Genomic DNA, 12,556 nt, shown 5'->3' with positions numbered 1-12,556 from the left:
TCTATTTGTTCTATTTAACTATAAATAATATTATTTTGAAAATAATTAAAAATGAAGTATTTGTTAGAAAAACAAAAAAACTTATATACTATTTAAAATTATGTGATTATTGAAATAAAAATGCTAATCAAAATTTATGGAAAAAACAGATTATTATTATTAAAATAAGCCGCCAGTATATATTGAAAAATTTAAGAACTAATGTGAATTTTTTTTATGTGTTCGTAAAATTAAAAATTAAATAAAATCTGTGTAACGCACGGATCCGTATCTAGTTTTAGTAAATAAACAACTATAATTTGTAAAGCTATATAAAATTATTATCTTTGAATTCGACATGCATATTTTTAACATTAACATTATTCTATCTTTTCGTCAAAAAAAAACATTATTCTATCTTTTTTTTTTAATAAAAACTTTTCTATTTAAAATGCAGGAGAACAAAATGTTACAAGCAAGGAGCTAGTGGGCCAAGTGGCCCATACACACTAAAAAGCCCAATCTGATTACATCATGAAGTTAAAACGGATGAGTCAATCGATACCACCAAAGCGATTACTGATTTGAGAACCATAGTTGCAGGAGATCAGAGGAGAGTGACGGGTTTTCCAGGCGAAAAGAAGCAAGCTTCCTCCTGATGGTGCGATCAATTTCTGAGATGATCGAGTTTGGAGATCGTGACGTGTTCCGGTGGAGTCTGTTGTTCCTCTCCGACCAGATGAAATAGATTGTCCCTTGCCACGCGAGAAGTAGAAGTTTCCTTGAGTGTTTGTTGCCTCTATAAGCTTGGAGATCCCGTAGAGTTCCTTCCCAGTCCCTAGTTGGTGAGAAACCACAGCGGCGCGCTATTTCAGTCCATACATCCCAAGAGAAGCCACAGTCAAAGAAGAGATGAGATCGGGTCTCAGGGCAGGAGTTGCACAGTAGGCAGTGATCGTCTGTCTGGAGTCCCCAATGAAGGATACGATCCCTAGTGGGGCTGCGATTTAGTACCATTAGCCAGGTTCTGACCTTATGCTTGGGTATACCACCGCTGAACCAGACTTCTTTGTGCCAGGTGACCGATGGTTCCGTGTTGCACAAGCGATCATACATCTTTCTGGTTGAGTAGTTGGACTCCGATTTGCCCTCAGGTGACCAGAGTAGTTCATCGGCGTGATCGTTGATCTGAAGCGATGTGAGGAAGGAGTAGATTTGAACCTGTTTCTCCGATCTTGCTGGTGGCAGGATCCAGTGGTCAGTGTCCCATAGCTCCGCTAGCGTGGATGAGGAACTGATTCCCATTGATACGGTGTTCTCTTCTCTCAAGTAGTCCCTGATCTTTCCAAAGGGAGACCAATTCGATGTCCAGAATTAAGTGGTCTCACCATTGCCCACCACATGCTTGATGAAGTTGTAAGCATTATCCCTTAGTAGTAAGAGCTTGTTAGCTAACCAAGAGTTTTTCTGTTTCGTGTTGATGACCCAGAAATTGCTCGGGTCCCCATCCAAGACTTCTGTTATGTACCAGTTGGACCATATCGAATGTTGTTTGAAGAAAAGGATCCAGACTAGCTTGAGAATAGAGGCTATGTTCCAAATCCCCAGCTTTCGTAATCCAAGCCCGCCCTGCTCGCGTGGAGTTGTGACATTTTCCCATGATACCTTTGCTGCTGTTGGTCCCTCAGTTTTACCCTTCCAAAGAAACTTGCCACAGATGGAGTCTATCTCGTCAATACAGGCTTGGGGTAGGATAAACGCACAAGACCAAAAGTTGGTAATTCCAGCAATCACCGTGGAGAGTAATTGGAGTCTGCCAGCAAGAGAAAGCGACTTCACTGTCCAGGTGTGTAACCTGGACTTGATTGAGAGGAGAAGGGGAGCGCAGTGGAGCATAGTGAGCTTCTTGGTGCAGAGAGGGACTCCTAGATATCTCACCGGGAGTATGCCAAGAGACAAACCAGTAGCATTTTTTAGCTGATCCAATTCATGAGGCTTCAATCCTGCCGCATAGAGAGATGTTTTTTCCATGCTGATTCCAAGACCCGATCGCGCCTCAAAGTCACGAAGAACCCCCAAGATGTTGTTTACCGAGTGCGCAGAGCCATCTAAAAAAATTAGGAGGTCATCTGCAAAAGAAAGGTGTGTTAGTTCTGTTCTTTTGCATTTGAAATGGTAGCTGAATTTTCCGTCATTTGCTGCCTTATTTAGGGAATGAGAGAGGCAGTTCATAGCTAGGACGAAAAGGTACGGGGAGAGGGGATCTCCCTGTCTCAAGCCCCTTGATCCCTTGAAATAGCCGTGAGACGATCCGTTGAAACCCAGAGAGAAAGTAGCTGAGCAGACGCAAGCCTCTATCCATCGGATCAAAAGTTTCGAGACAGAGATACTTCTCAGGCACTGGAAGATGAATTCCCATCGGATTGTATCAAACGCCTTTGCGATGTCCACTTTAATGGTAACCCTCGGTGGCCCACCTTCCTTGTGGTATCCTTGAACTATCTCCGATGCAAGTAGTGTGTTTTCTATTAGCAGGCGACCTTGAACGAAAGCCGTTTGATTGGGGAGAATCACCTCAGGTAAGATTACTTTGAGGCGTTTAACCAATATTTTTGAGATTGCTTTGTAAGTTGTGTTGCAACAACTGATCGGCCTGTAATCTGTGATCTTTGAAGCTCCTGGCCGCTTGGGAACTAGGGTGAGGAGAGTTGCATTGGTGGAGGAGGGGAGGAAACCTGATATGAAGAAGTTTTGAATTGAGTTTGTTGTTTCCTCTCCAACAAGAGACCAAGCAGCTTTGAAAAATGATGATGTGAATCCGTCGGGACCAGGCGCTTTGTTGGGATTTAGTTTGAGCAAAGTGCGTGTGATCTCCAAGCTGTCTGGCAAAATAGCTAGTTGTTGTTGCTGGGCGGCGGAACATCTAAATGGGAGCAGATCAAGGAACCACTGGAAAGGTGACACCAGCTGGGGCAGGGACTCCGGAGAGAGGACACTCTGAAAATGCGCCAGAGCAATTTCACACAGCTCTACTGAATCAGTTACAAGGAGACCGCAGGGGAGCTGTAGAGAGCGGATGGAGTTGTAGGAGTTACGGGAAGCCGCGATTCTCATGAAGAATAGAGTGTTCTGATCACCAAGCCGCAACCAATTTATCCTCGATTTTTGCTTGAAAAAAGCTTCCTCTACCCCTCTCAAGAACGTCCAGTGAGATAGTAAGTCCCTTTCTGCTTGAAAATTTTCTTCAGTAGCTTCATTCAAACATTTAACCTGCACATCTTTCAACAAACTGTTAGTAGAAAACACTCTCTTTTGGATATCTGAATAATTTTCTCTCGCAAGTGTTTTTAACGCTCTTTTTAGTGATTTGATTTTAAAACCCAAGGTTGAAAGATTTGTCGCAATTCTTCCACTCTGAATCCATGAACTCTCAACCACTTGCAGGAATGAGGGGTGCTGGGCTAGGAAGTTTTGGAACTTGAAAGGTCTAGTACCGGCTTGGGGGAGAGGGCTGGCTAAATCAATGAGGCAAGGGAATGGTCAGAAAACTCATGGGCTAAGAAGGAGGCTACACTGTGGGGGAAAGTTTCAAGCCACATGTCATTGATAAGCGCACGGTCAAGCTTCTTTGTTACAGGTGCAGAGGGGCACTTGTTTGTCCATGTGTGATCGCAACCTTGAAATCTAAGATCAGAGACACCTATCTGGTTTAGGTTGTCCCTCAGCTCCAGCATATCAGGTGTCAGGTGGTCCACCGTAGATGACGAGTGCTCTTGGTGGTGCAGTATTTGGTTTAGATCACCTCCAATCAACCAGCTTTTGTTTTCGAGGAATAAGGTTGTCTGCACCTCCAACAGGTCATCCCATAGAGTTTTCCTTTCCTCTCTCAGATTTGAGGCATACACGGCAGTGAAGGTGAACTTTTTCCCACCTGGAAGGGAGATATTGCACGTCAATGATTGGCGGGTTTGGTGCAGCACCTCCACTCTCGCCGGGAATTTCCAGATGATGATTATTCTCCCATCAAAATCAGTATCGTGGTTAGAAACATAGCTCCATCCGGGACAGAGACGACTCATGATAGAGGGTAGATTGGGTTCTTTTATGTGTGTTTCCAAAAGGGCTCCTAATAGTGGCTTATGAGTAGCTAGCCAATTACAAAAAGGTCTGAACTTGTCCTGCTCATTAATACCGCGGACGTTCCAAAAAAAGATGTTTGTACACATGGTTAAGATTGGGGTTGAGTCTCACCAGAAGGGGAAGACTCGGGATTAGGTGCTACATGAGGAGTTTGGGGAGACAGAACAGGGATAGGGGAGGTATCAGGGGTAGGGCTGATGACATGGAAGGGGTTTAAGGAAAGGATAGATGGTGATTTGGCAGGGGGATCGCTGGTTGAGATAAGGATAGGACGGTCTTTGAAAACAGCTGGCAGGGCAAGGATTAGAGTTTCAGGTTCACCATCGGAACAAACAAAGCTGGGATCTTTAGGTTGAGGGGAGGTATCTATTTCCATTGAGCCTTGGTCAGAGCCAGCATCAATCGGAGGGGTTAAGGAGGGAGGGGTGATGGAGGATGAGGGAGCTTCACCGGAAACGGCGGGAGGAAGGGGGGGTTGAGGTAGGGAGGGTTGAGGTTGAGAAGAGCTAAGGGGAGGAGGAGAAAAAGGTGTGACAGAGGAGGGGTTAGATGAGGTAGACGGATGCGATATTTGCCTATTGACCAGAGTCCAATCCTCAGGGCCTTTTGGGCAGTTGTTCATTAGGTGGCCAGTAGCACGACAAGAGAAACAGAATTTATTGGCTGGGGGTGGTTTCTTTGATGATTGGGAGGGAGAAGGTTGGTTTCGGGGACCGGATTTTTGAGGTTTAGCAGGGGGCGATGGCTTTTGCTTTGGAATAGGGGGAGAGGGCGGAGGGAGCAGGGGGCAGTGGCGTTGGATGTGACCAACCTCCTTGCAGTGAGCACAAGAGGGAGGGATCCAAGGGTATTCGACTTCGACCGTGACAAACGTACCATTCATGCTTCCAACTTCCACTTTCGAAGGGAGGGGGACAGTAGTATCTATTTCCACCTTAACATGAGCAACACTGATGCTAGAAAGGCTTAGGGTCCAGTCATCAGTTTCTTTCGGTTCACCTATTTGACCTGCAATATGACTCAAGCCTGCATCATATATGAGGTCGAAGGGAACGCCTTTAAGGTGAGCCCAAAGCTGTATCTTCTGAAGTGATGGGGTAAAGTCTTCAGTGTGCGCAGATCGCTGGAATGCATAGAACATGGAGGTGTCAACGTACCAGTAGCGCTTCTGAAGAACTTTTTCTCTAATGAACTCATTCGGGAGCCTCACCAACACAGAGTTTGACTGGGGGAGCATATGAATTTCCAGGTGTTTTCCTTTGCCCCATAAGTAGTTCAAGACATTTTGAATGAGGCTGTAGGCTGGGATCCTACCAAAGAACCGGCAGACAAGGAAATCCTTGTGTAGTTCGGCGCCTTTTTGGTAGACCTCATCAGGGATGATAACGCGAGGAATCCCTTCAAGAGATAAGGATTTTGGAGAGAGTCGGCGAAGGGATCTGTCAATGGTGGCTTTTGTTTTTGAGGCGTAGGAAGGCTTCGGGGGGAGAACAGTAGTGGGGGAGGAGGGGCAGTTTGGGAGGGGGTAGGGGGTGATGAGGCATGGTTTAACGGAAGAGGGAGGATACCCAATCCAGTGGGAAGGGTAGGAGGAACAGAGTTGAGAGTCGGGAGGGGTTTTTATGGGTGGGCTCACATTTACTGTAACCAATCTAGATCTAAGTTTTGGAACAGTAGAAGGAGAAAGGGAGATGAAGGAAACCAACAGATCGGCAGTAGATGGTGCTGAAGTTGCAGCACCGGAGGAGGAGACAGGTACTGCAGCCACAGAGGTAGTAAGGAGGGAGGGGATAGGAGGAGAGGGAACAGTAGGATTAGGGGAGGAGCGATAGAAGCGAAGTTTTTTGGGTGGTTTCTGGCCACCTGAGAGAGGAGAAGGGAGAGGAGGAAATTGGAGAGGATCAGGCGGGTCTGGGGGATCGGGGATGGGCGGCGAGTGGCTGAGATTGCCGACCGGAATCGATGGGTTCAAGGGGGAAAAGAGCGTAACAGTCAACCAGGGGTTTTCCATTTTTTTCTCCATTTTAAATTGGGAAGAACAACATTATTCTATCTTCTGTCAAAAAAAAACATTATCCTATCTTTGCTTTTGTTTAGTAGAGTTGATTACTGTAATTTTAATTCAAAATATTACTTTGTAAGTTTTCGATTAGAATAAAATAAATTAAAATTTTGTAAATTAATTAAATAATAATATTTTAATTTGTATCTAGAAGTAAAAGTAAAGTAATATTTTTTTTAGAAAAGGTCAACCTTATTTTGACATCATTTATCTCAGAATGAAAGATGCACGATGGGCTGGAAACACCCTAAAAAGATCAGTTCATTTGATCTGTCCGTCCTATTTGTAATTCAAGAGCCGGCCTGTGCAACTTGTTACCATGCTTTCGTGAATCGCTTCCAAGCATATCTTCTATCAAAGCCATAATTCCAACGTGACATTCCATAAAAAAAAATCCAAAAGCTCCAAACTCCAAAGTACTATATTCAAACAAAAAGCTATACTGCAAAGATATAATATTTCGATATAGTTTCTAAAAAAAACTTCTTCAATATGTTTTTCTTCTTCTGTATAAAACAAATCCTCATTTCTCAGCCTTGGTTTTCCGGTACCAGCGGTGCTTCCTCAGGCTTAGCGTTTCGTCTCTGAAACTGATCAAGCTCCTCTCGAGGGAAAACTTCAGCCTGCAAAGAAGGAGATATCTTCTTGACATGAAGCCAAGTCAGTTGCCAGAAGCTATCACTTCCGATATCATCACCTGGTAATAAAACTCCCGTCGTCTTCATCACCAGCAACGTGTTCTTCAGCAGCTCCGGTATGAGTTCATGCACTTTCTCGCTGCGTTTCCCTCTGAACTTGGTCGACATGTAAGTCTCCATACGGTCCAAGACACCAAGCCAGAGTCTGCAGAAAGATGGTTGCTGCGAGATGTCCTGGAGAGCTTGAAGAAAGGCCTTTGACATGAGCTTTGTTGCCAGCACAAGCGTCTCTTCAACTGTTTTCTTGAATGTCTTTCTTGAATTCTCGATTGACACAGCGAGCAACTCGTCTAGCAACGGGAAGATTGCAGCGTCGAAGCACTGGAACCATAGAGGTTGTGGTAACATGATCCCCTCCGCACCAGCTATAGATCTCTGTAGCATTGAGATGGCGTGGTTTCTCACTTGGTCGCGTTGATCAAGACAAACCCTTTTGAGGTTGTTCACAAGCCTGAGCCACATCTCTCCGATATCTTGACTTAGTTTCTTCATAGCTTCATCTTCTCCGACAGAGTTTTTCGCCTCTTGAGACCACCTAGCAAGACAGAACACAGAATTTGACATCAAGTCGATGGCTGAGATAGACCGATCGATTTCCCCGACACGGGATTCAGCAAACTGCCTAGCCGCATCCGAACAGAGAATGTAGTTTGCTAGCAACAAGTGAGCTCCTTCTGACATTATAAACCGGAGAGCTTCGAATCCAGCATCAGAAGCTTCTGGATGTCGAGCTGTGATTGATATCAGAGATATGATTGTTCGCCAACCAACATGAGATCTGACGTGAGATGCATTGGCTTTTACGAGACGGGCTACTTCTTGTGTGATGGGCTCACAGTATGCATCAGCCACTCTTGCATCAAGTTTGAGAACCAGTTGGAGTAATTTCAGAAGCTCATCTGTTAGGTTCTCCTTGTAAGGCAATAATCTCTGACAAATCTTCAACACACCAAACACAGCCTTTTCAACTAGCGGGCATGGTGTCGACGTTGATTGGACAATACCAGAGATGTGCTCGTAAACAGTTTGCCAGATCAGTAGGATTCTGTCTCGGTTGTTCAGAGTTACTGCAATCAGAAGCTCCAGGCAAAAGACAGCACTAGCTTCATCTTTAGCGGCTGCCTTTATCAGAGAGTTTACTAGCTGCTGCAGAGACTCAGCTTGGAGAAACTTGCTGTCTGAGAATATGCTATCAATGTGACAATCTTTCACTATACCACGAGCGTGTTTATAGGCTGCAAGTTCTTCCTCGGTTGGTAAGGGCTTTGTCTCCTCCATGTCAAAGGACAAAAGCTGGCTAAACCGACCAATAAAACTAGAGGATTTGCGAGGGGTCTCTGAGGGTTGTACCTGTGATACTACTGATAAGGGATTTGCTAAAGGTCTTTCTTCCTCTGGGTCATCCGCTGCATCACTAGCTATATGAGCTGGTAAAATCTGGAGTTTGTGGAGGCTCAAGACACATTCCAGTATGTTTTTCCAGCCCGAAGTGATATAGTCGCCGTATTTATTTGCAATCAAGAACACAGCTTCAGTAGACATTCTTGCTCTGGCATCTTCTCCAAAAGCAAGAACAGCTTCATCAACAGATAATGAGGCGAAGAACGGTGTGAATTTGCAGAGAGACACGACCAGATCATCCAATACACTATTCAAATGGTAATACGCTGAAAGTTTTGCAATGGCCAATAACCCATCAACACATCTCTGTAGAACATCTTCTTGCTCTGCTTGCTCAAAAACCACTGATGTAGCTGCGATAGTTGGACCGGACACGATATGAAACATGTCACGGTCCAGATACGATGCGCTGTCACATATGATATAGGGACTGGTTTCTTTGGACTTGTAAATCACACTAATCCATCGACTGGAGGTCATCATTTGGAAACCGGTACCTTGATCTGGGATCATCTGAATCTCACTGTCGCAGATTGAATGATACAGCTCAGATAAGTATTCTCTGGGAAGATCTGCGCCTCCATTTATGCACCTGTTGTTGCGGATGAAATCTTCTTCGGTCATCTTTTTCTTGACCTGAGTGTTGTGGTGATCTGTGTTCAGCAAGATAATCGAATAAGATAACAAGAGGGCAGCATCTTTATCAATCAATATCTGTGGTGACTGCTCATAGTATCTCTCAGAAAACGCTTCAAGCACCCTCTGTATCTTCTGCGACTCGCCAGGCAATCTAAATGTCCCCACAAAGAGACGCAGGGCGTTATCCAGATTCATATTCTGGAAGTCAAACGTCTTGGCAAACTCATGAAGCACCTGAACACAGAACTGGTCATGATTTCCCAAGAAATCTCCTATAAGATTCTTATCTATCCCACATGTATACCTGAAGAAACATGCCACACTCTTTGGATCAAGTTCTTCAGGTAACAAGTGCATCGCTTGGAGTTGCTGAAGACCTTTTTTAGGATCACTGTTAAAATGATCAGCACCAACCATCAGCTTTTTCTTGATGTGCTTTGACTTTCGGACAAAGGGAACCCATAAATTAGGATCTCCGTAGTTCTCACATCTCAGTGTCCAAAATGCTTCATATCCTTCTTCATGTGTCGAAACATCTGAACCCGGCAATTCCTCACCAACCCTTTCGGCCATTCCCTGAACCATGGAGATTAACCCATCCAATGCAAGAATGTGCATAGCAGATAAAGGCCCGTTAACTGGGAATGCACTCTTTGACAGCAAATTTGAAACATCTTCGAACACGTTACTGCATGTTATATCACAATCGAAATTCGCAAACATTTCCGCCATGAAAGTATGCTGTCTGCAAAGATCAACCAGAGCTTCCATAGCAACCTCCTGTTGCTGGTAAGAAGAACCATGCTTGCTCTGTGCAATCCTCAGAAGTACACATGAGAAGAAAGCTTCAAGCTGTACCTTAAGCTCGGTACGGAGAGTCAGGTAGATATTAAGAACGATGCTGCAAACTGTAGAAAGAATCAGAGGGCTCATCGACATACCAAACTGCATCAAGTTACAGAATAACTCATCCTGAATTAAACTCAACAACTTTGGGTGCTCACGGAAAGAAGAGCCCCCAAGTTCTATAGCAGAATTAATTAAACCCAGAGCGAAAAGAGGAACGTCTTCATCAACAGCTATAGGGTTAGATCTGGAACTGACTTCACTGTTTTCTCCAATATTCAACAGAGTACACAGGAAATGAAGAATCTCTACCATGCATGGGATACCAAAAGGCGCCAACATTGCATCTTCACCATTCGCAGCAACATGTACGTCATCACTCACCTCAGATCCCTTTTCATCATTTTTAAGTACTGTTTCTGGAATAACCATCTCAGAACTTGGTGAATCTCTGTCAGTGCCCAGAGTATCAGACACGCCATCAATACTTCCATTACCCACTTTGTTTTCTACAGGATTCTGATCCCAGTCCACTGTTCCCACCTAAACAAGAAAGAAAACCGTGAGAAATGTGTGGAAAACAAACAGATGGTCAACACAATTCACCTTTAAACTTAGTCATGAGCCATCTTCTATCAATCAATATGCATAACAGATAAACCCTAACACGATTCAACTTTTCGCGTGCACTGAAGCATGTAAACAGTCTGACAAGATGATCAACACAAATCACCGTTAAACTTAGTCATCAGGCATCTTCTATCAATCAATATGCATAGCCGGTAAATCATAACACGATACAACTTTTTGCGTTCACTGAATCATGTCAAATATTCTATCTATAGGGGCTAAACAAATAGAACAAACATATAAAAATTCTAGCAAGGAAGGTCAAGTTGATTTACCTTATCGCCGACGTGTAACTCGCTTTCATTAGCCAGCGGGCTGATATAAGGAAGCTGAGAGAAGATACATCTCACCAACTCATGCATGGTGTGGCGTGCAATACGCTGCAACAACTCACTTTTGGAGCTAGATTGATGAACAACACGCAAACAAGTGTTGACGATGGTGCAAATATCTTGATTACTCAACCCACTAGCCGCCTTACACTTAATACAAGCCAGAAGAACCTGAAGTATCTTCATCAAAACCACTTCCTCGGAGGCAGGATCAGTCACCTCAAAACGGCAGCTTTTCACAGCATCCACTATGATATGCATCGCCTCTCCCACATTCACAGTGTCAAGCGTGAAAACATCAAGGGTCAAGATCTTGTAGACAGACGACAACGCAACGCCGGTGATGGGAGCCCCGGTTTCATCAGAGAGTATAACATCCAGAAACGGCTGTATGTACGACTTGGGGTCAACGTTTTGCCAATTGCTCTGCCATGAGAATATCTGCTTACGCAGTTCTTTCAAAGAATGGATAAGAGAATGCTCCAACTGATCATCGTCTGCAATGTAGCGAACACCCCAACGTACGTTCCTCCTCATCACAGCCAAAACCGCGCCGATCTCGGAGTTGATCATAGACGCCACAGCAACTTTGGAGGGTTTGTTGAACTCTCCTCCATGGAAGGAGTTGCTGCTTCCCGAAGGATGGTGATTCTGATACCTCATAGCTCGTCCCAGATTCTTGGCTCAAACAACAAAACACACACGAAGCATATGCAGAGCTGCAAAGACAGTTAAAACGCTCCATGCTTAGAATCACCATTCAGAAAAAAAAAAAAAAATCAAAACCAAACGATTCAGATCTATCGGAGCTCATTGAATCGCAAATCTGGTAATCACAGTACAGAGTGGAAGGAGGAGGTGGATCGAGACTAAGCTTACCTGTTGAACGATACGCAAATGTGGTTCAATTGCGCAGGGGAGATCGGGATCGGGAAAAGAGATCCAGAATTTTCCCAGGAAATGACCTGTTTCTTCGGGGTTCAGTGGCGTCTGTGTTGAACGGAGAAGAAGCTATATCAGTGTACGAGACAATGCTTCATAGCTTAAACACACAGGAAGCATATATGCAGAGCTGCAAAATAGTTAAAAGGCTCCATGCTTAGCAACAAGTTTCAAAACCATACAATTCAGATCTAATTGAATCGCAAGTCAGCAAACTACCAATCAAAACTTAAGAGCTAATACATAGAACAATTTGGAAGTTAAAAGGGAAGGAAGAAGAGGATCGAGACTCAGGCTACCTATCTAACGAGACAAAAATGTACTGGAGAGATCGGGATCGGGATCGGAGAAGGAGATCCAGAATTTTCCCAGATTTCTACTTTTTGAAGTGTTTCAATGGCGTATGTGTTGAGAGGAGGAGAAGAAGCTCTCAATGTACGAGACAATGGTGAAAGGATCGAGCCTATACGGTAGAGTGGGAGCTTAGGCCACGAAAACTCAATTGAGATCAGATCCTCGTTCCTCCCCAATCGCCGGAAACACAGCAACCGTGGATCCTTCTTGCAAATGGCTATGTGGAGTGGGATGAAGATGGAGATCGGGCGTGTCCTCTGAGAGAGATGATCCAAGAGAAGGTTGTGAAAGCGGAAGCTTTGAGATGGGCTGAGAGTTGGGCCATATTTTGTTACCAAATCTATTTTCCGAGGCCCTTACTTTTTTTTGTAGGCCCTTTTTTATGTGAAATCAAAGACCTCTCTTATTTGTATTTGCAGTGCCTATTTGTTAGCATAGATGAATTCTGAAAGATTTTTTAAAAAATCAAATATTTAATTGATATTTTTATGGATTTTTAAAATATTAGTAAAATTATTTGTTATGGTTTAAGA

At 44.1% G+C, this 12,556-nt stretch overlaps 1 protein-coding gene across 3 annotated transcripts; it reads right to left on the bottom strand.

Moving 5' to 3' along the window:
* Nucleotides 1–6,539: 6,539 nt before the first annotated feature.
* LOC108854366 (ARF guanine-nucleotide exchange factor GNL1) lies at nucleotides 6,540–12,295 on the bottom strand. Of its 3 annotated transcripts, XM_057009777.1 has the most exons (5): nucleotides 11,969–12,295; nucleotides 11,710–11,799; nucleotides 11,607–11,657; nucleotides 10,671–11,446; nucleotides 6,540–10,308 (listed from the first exon to the last, which is right to left on the bottom strand). In XM_057009777.1, exons 4-5 carry the CDS (start codon nucleotides 11,388–11,390, stop codon nucleotides 6,712–6,714), a joined length of 4,317 nt encoding a protein of 1,438 aa, XP_056865757.1. In that variant the 5' UTR covers nucleotides 11,391–11,446; nucleotides 11,607–11,657; nucleotides 11,710–11,799; nucleotides 11,969–12,295; the 3' UTR covers nucleotides 6,540–6,711. The 3 variants fall into 3 exon arrangements, with proteins under 3 accessions (XP_056865757.1, XP_056865756.1, XP_018483406.1); XM_057009776.1 differs by having other exon boundaries at nucleotides 11,607–11,799; XM_018627904.2 differs by having other exon boundaries at nucleotides 11,607–11,717.
* Between the last annotated feature and the right edge of the window lie 261 nt (nucleotides 12,296–12,556).

This window comes from Raphanus sativus, chromosome 4, assembly GCF_000801105.2.
Source record: "Raphanus sativus cultivar WK10039 chromosome 4, ASM80110v3, whole genome shotgun sequence".
NCBI classification, from domain to species: Eukaryota; Viridiplantae; Streptophyta; class Magnoliopsida; order Brassicales; family Brassicaceae; genus Raphanus; species Raphanus sativus.
The sequence above is the reverse complement of the archived record's forward strand: the minus strand, read 5'-3'. Positions and strand labels throughout refer to the sequence as shown.

Excerpts from the sequence above, each read along its gene's own strand:
- LOC108854366 (XM_057009776.1), bottom strand. The coding sequence starts at position 11,390 with ATGAGGTATCAGAATCACCATCCTTCGGGAAGCAGCAACTCCTTCCAT. Across the intron at positions 10,309-10,670 it reads AGTTACACGTCGGCGATAAG|GTGGGAACAGTGGACTGGGA; the intron begins GTAAATCAACTT and ends TTTCTTGTTTAG.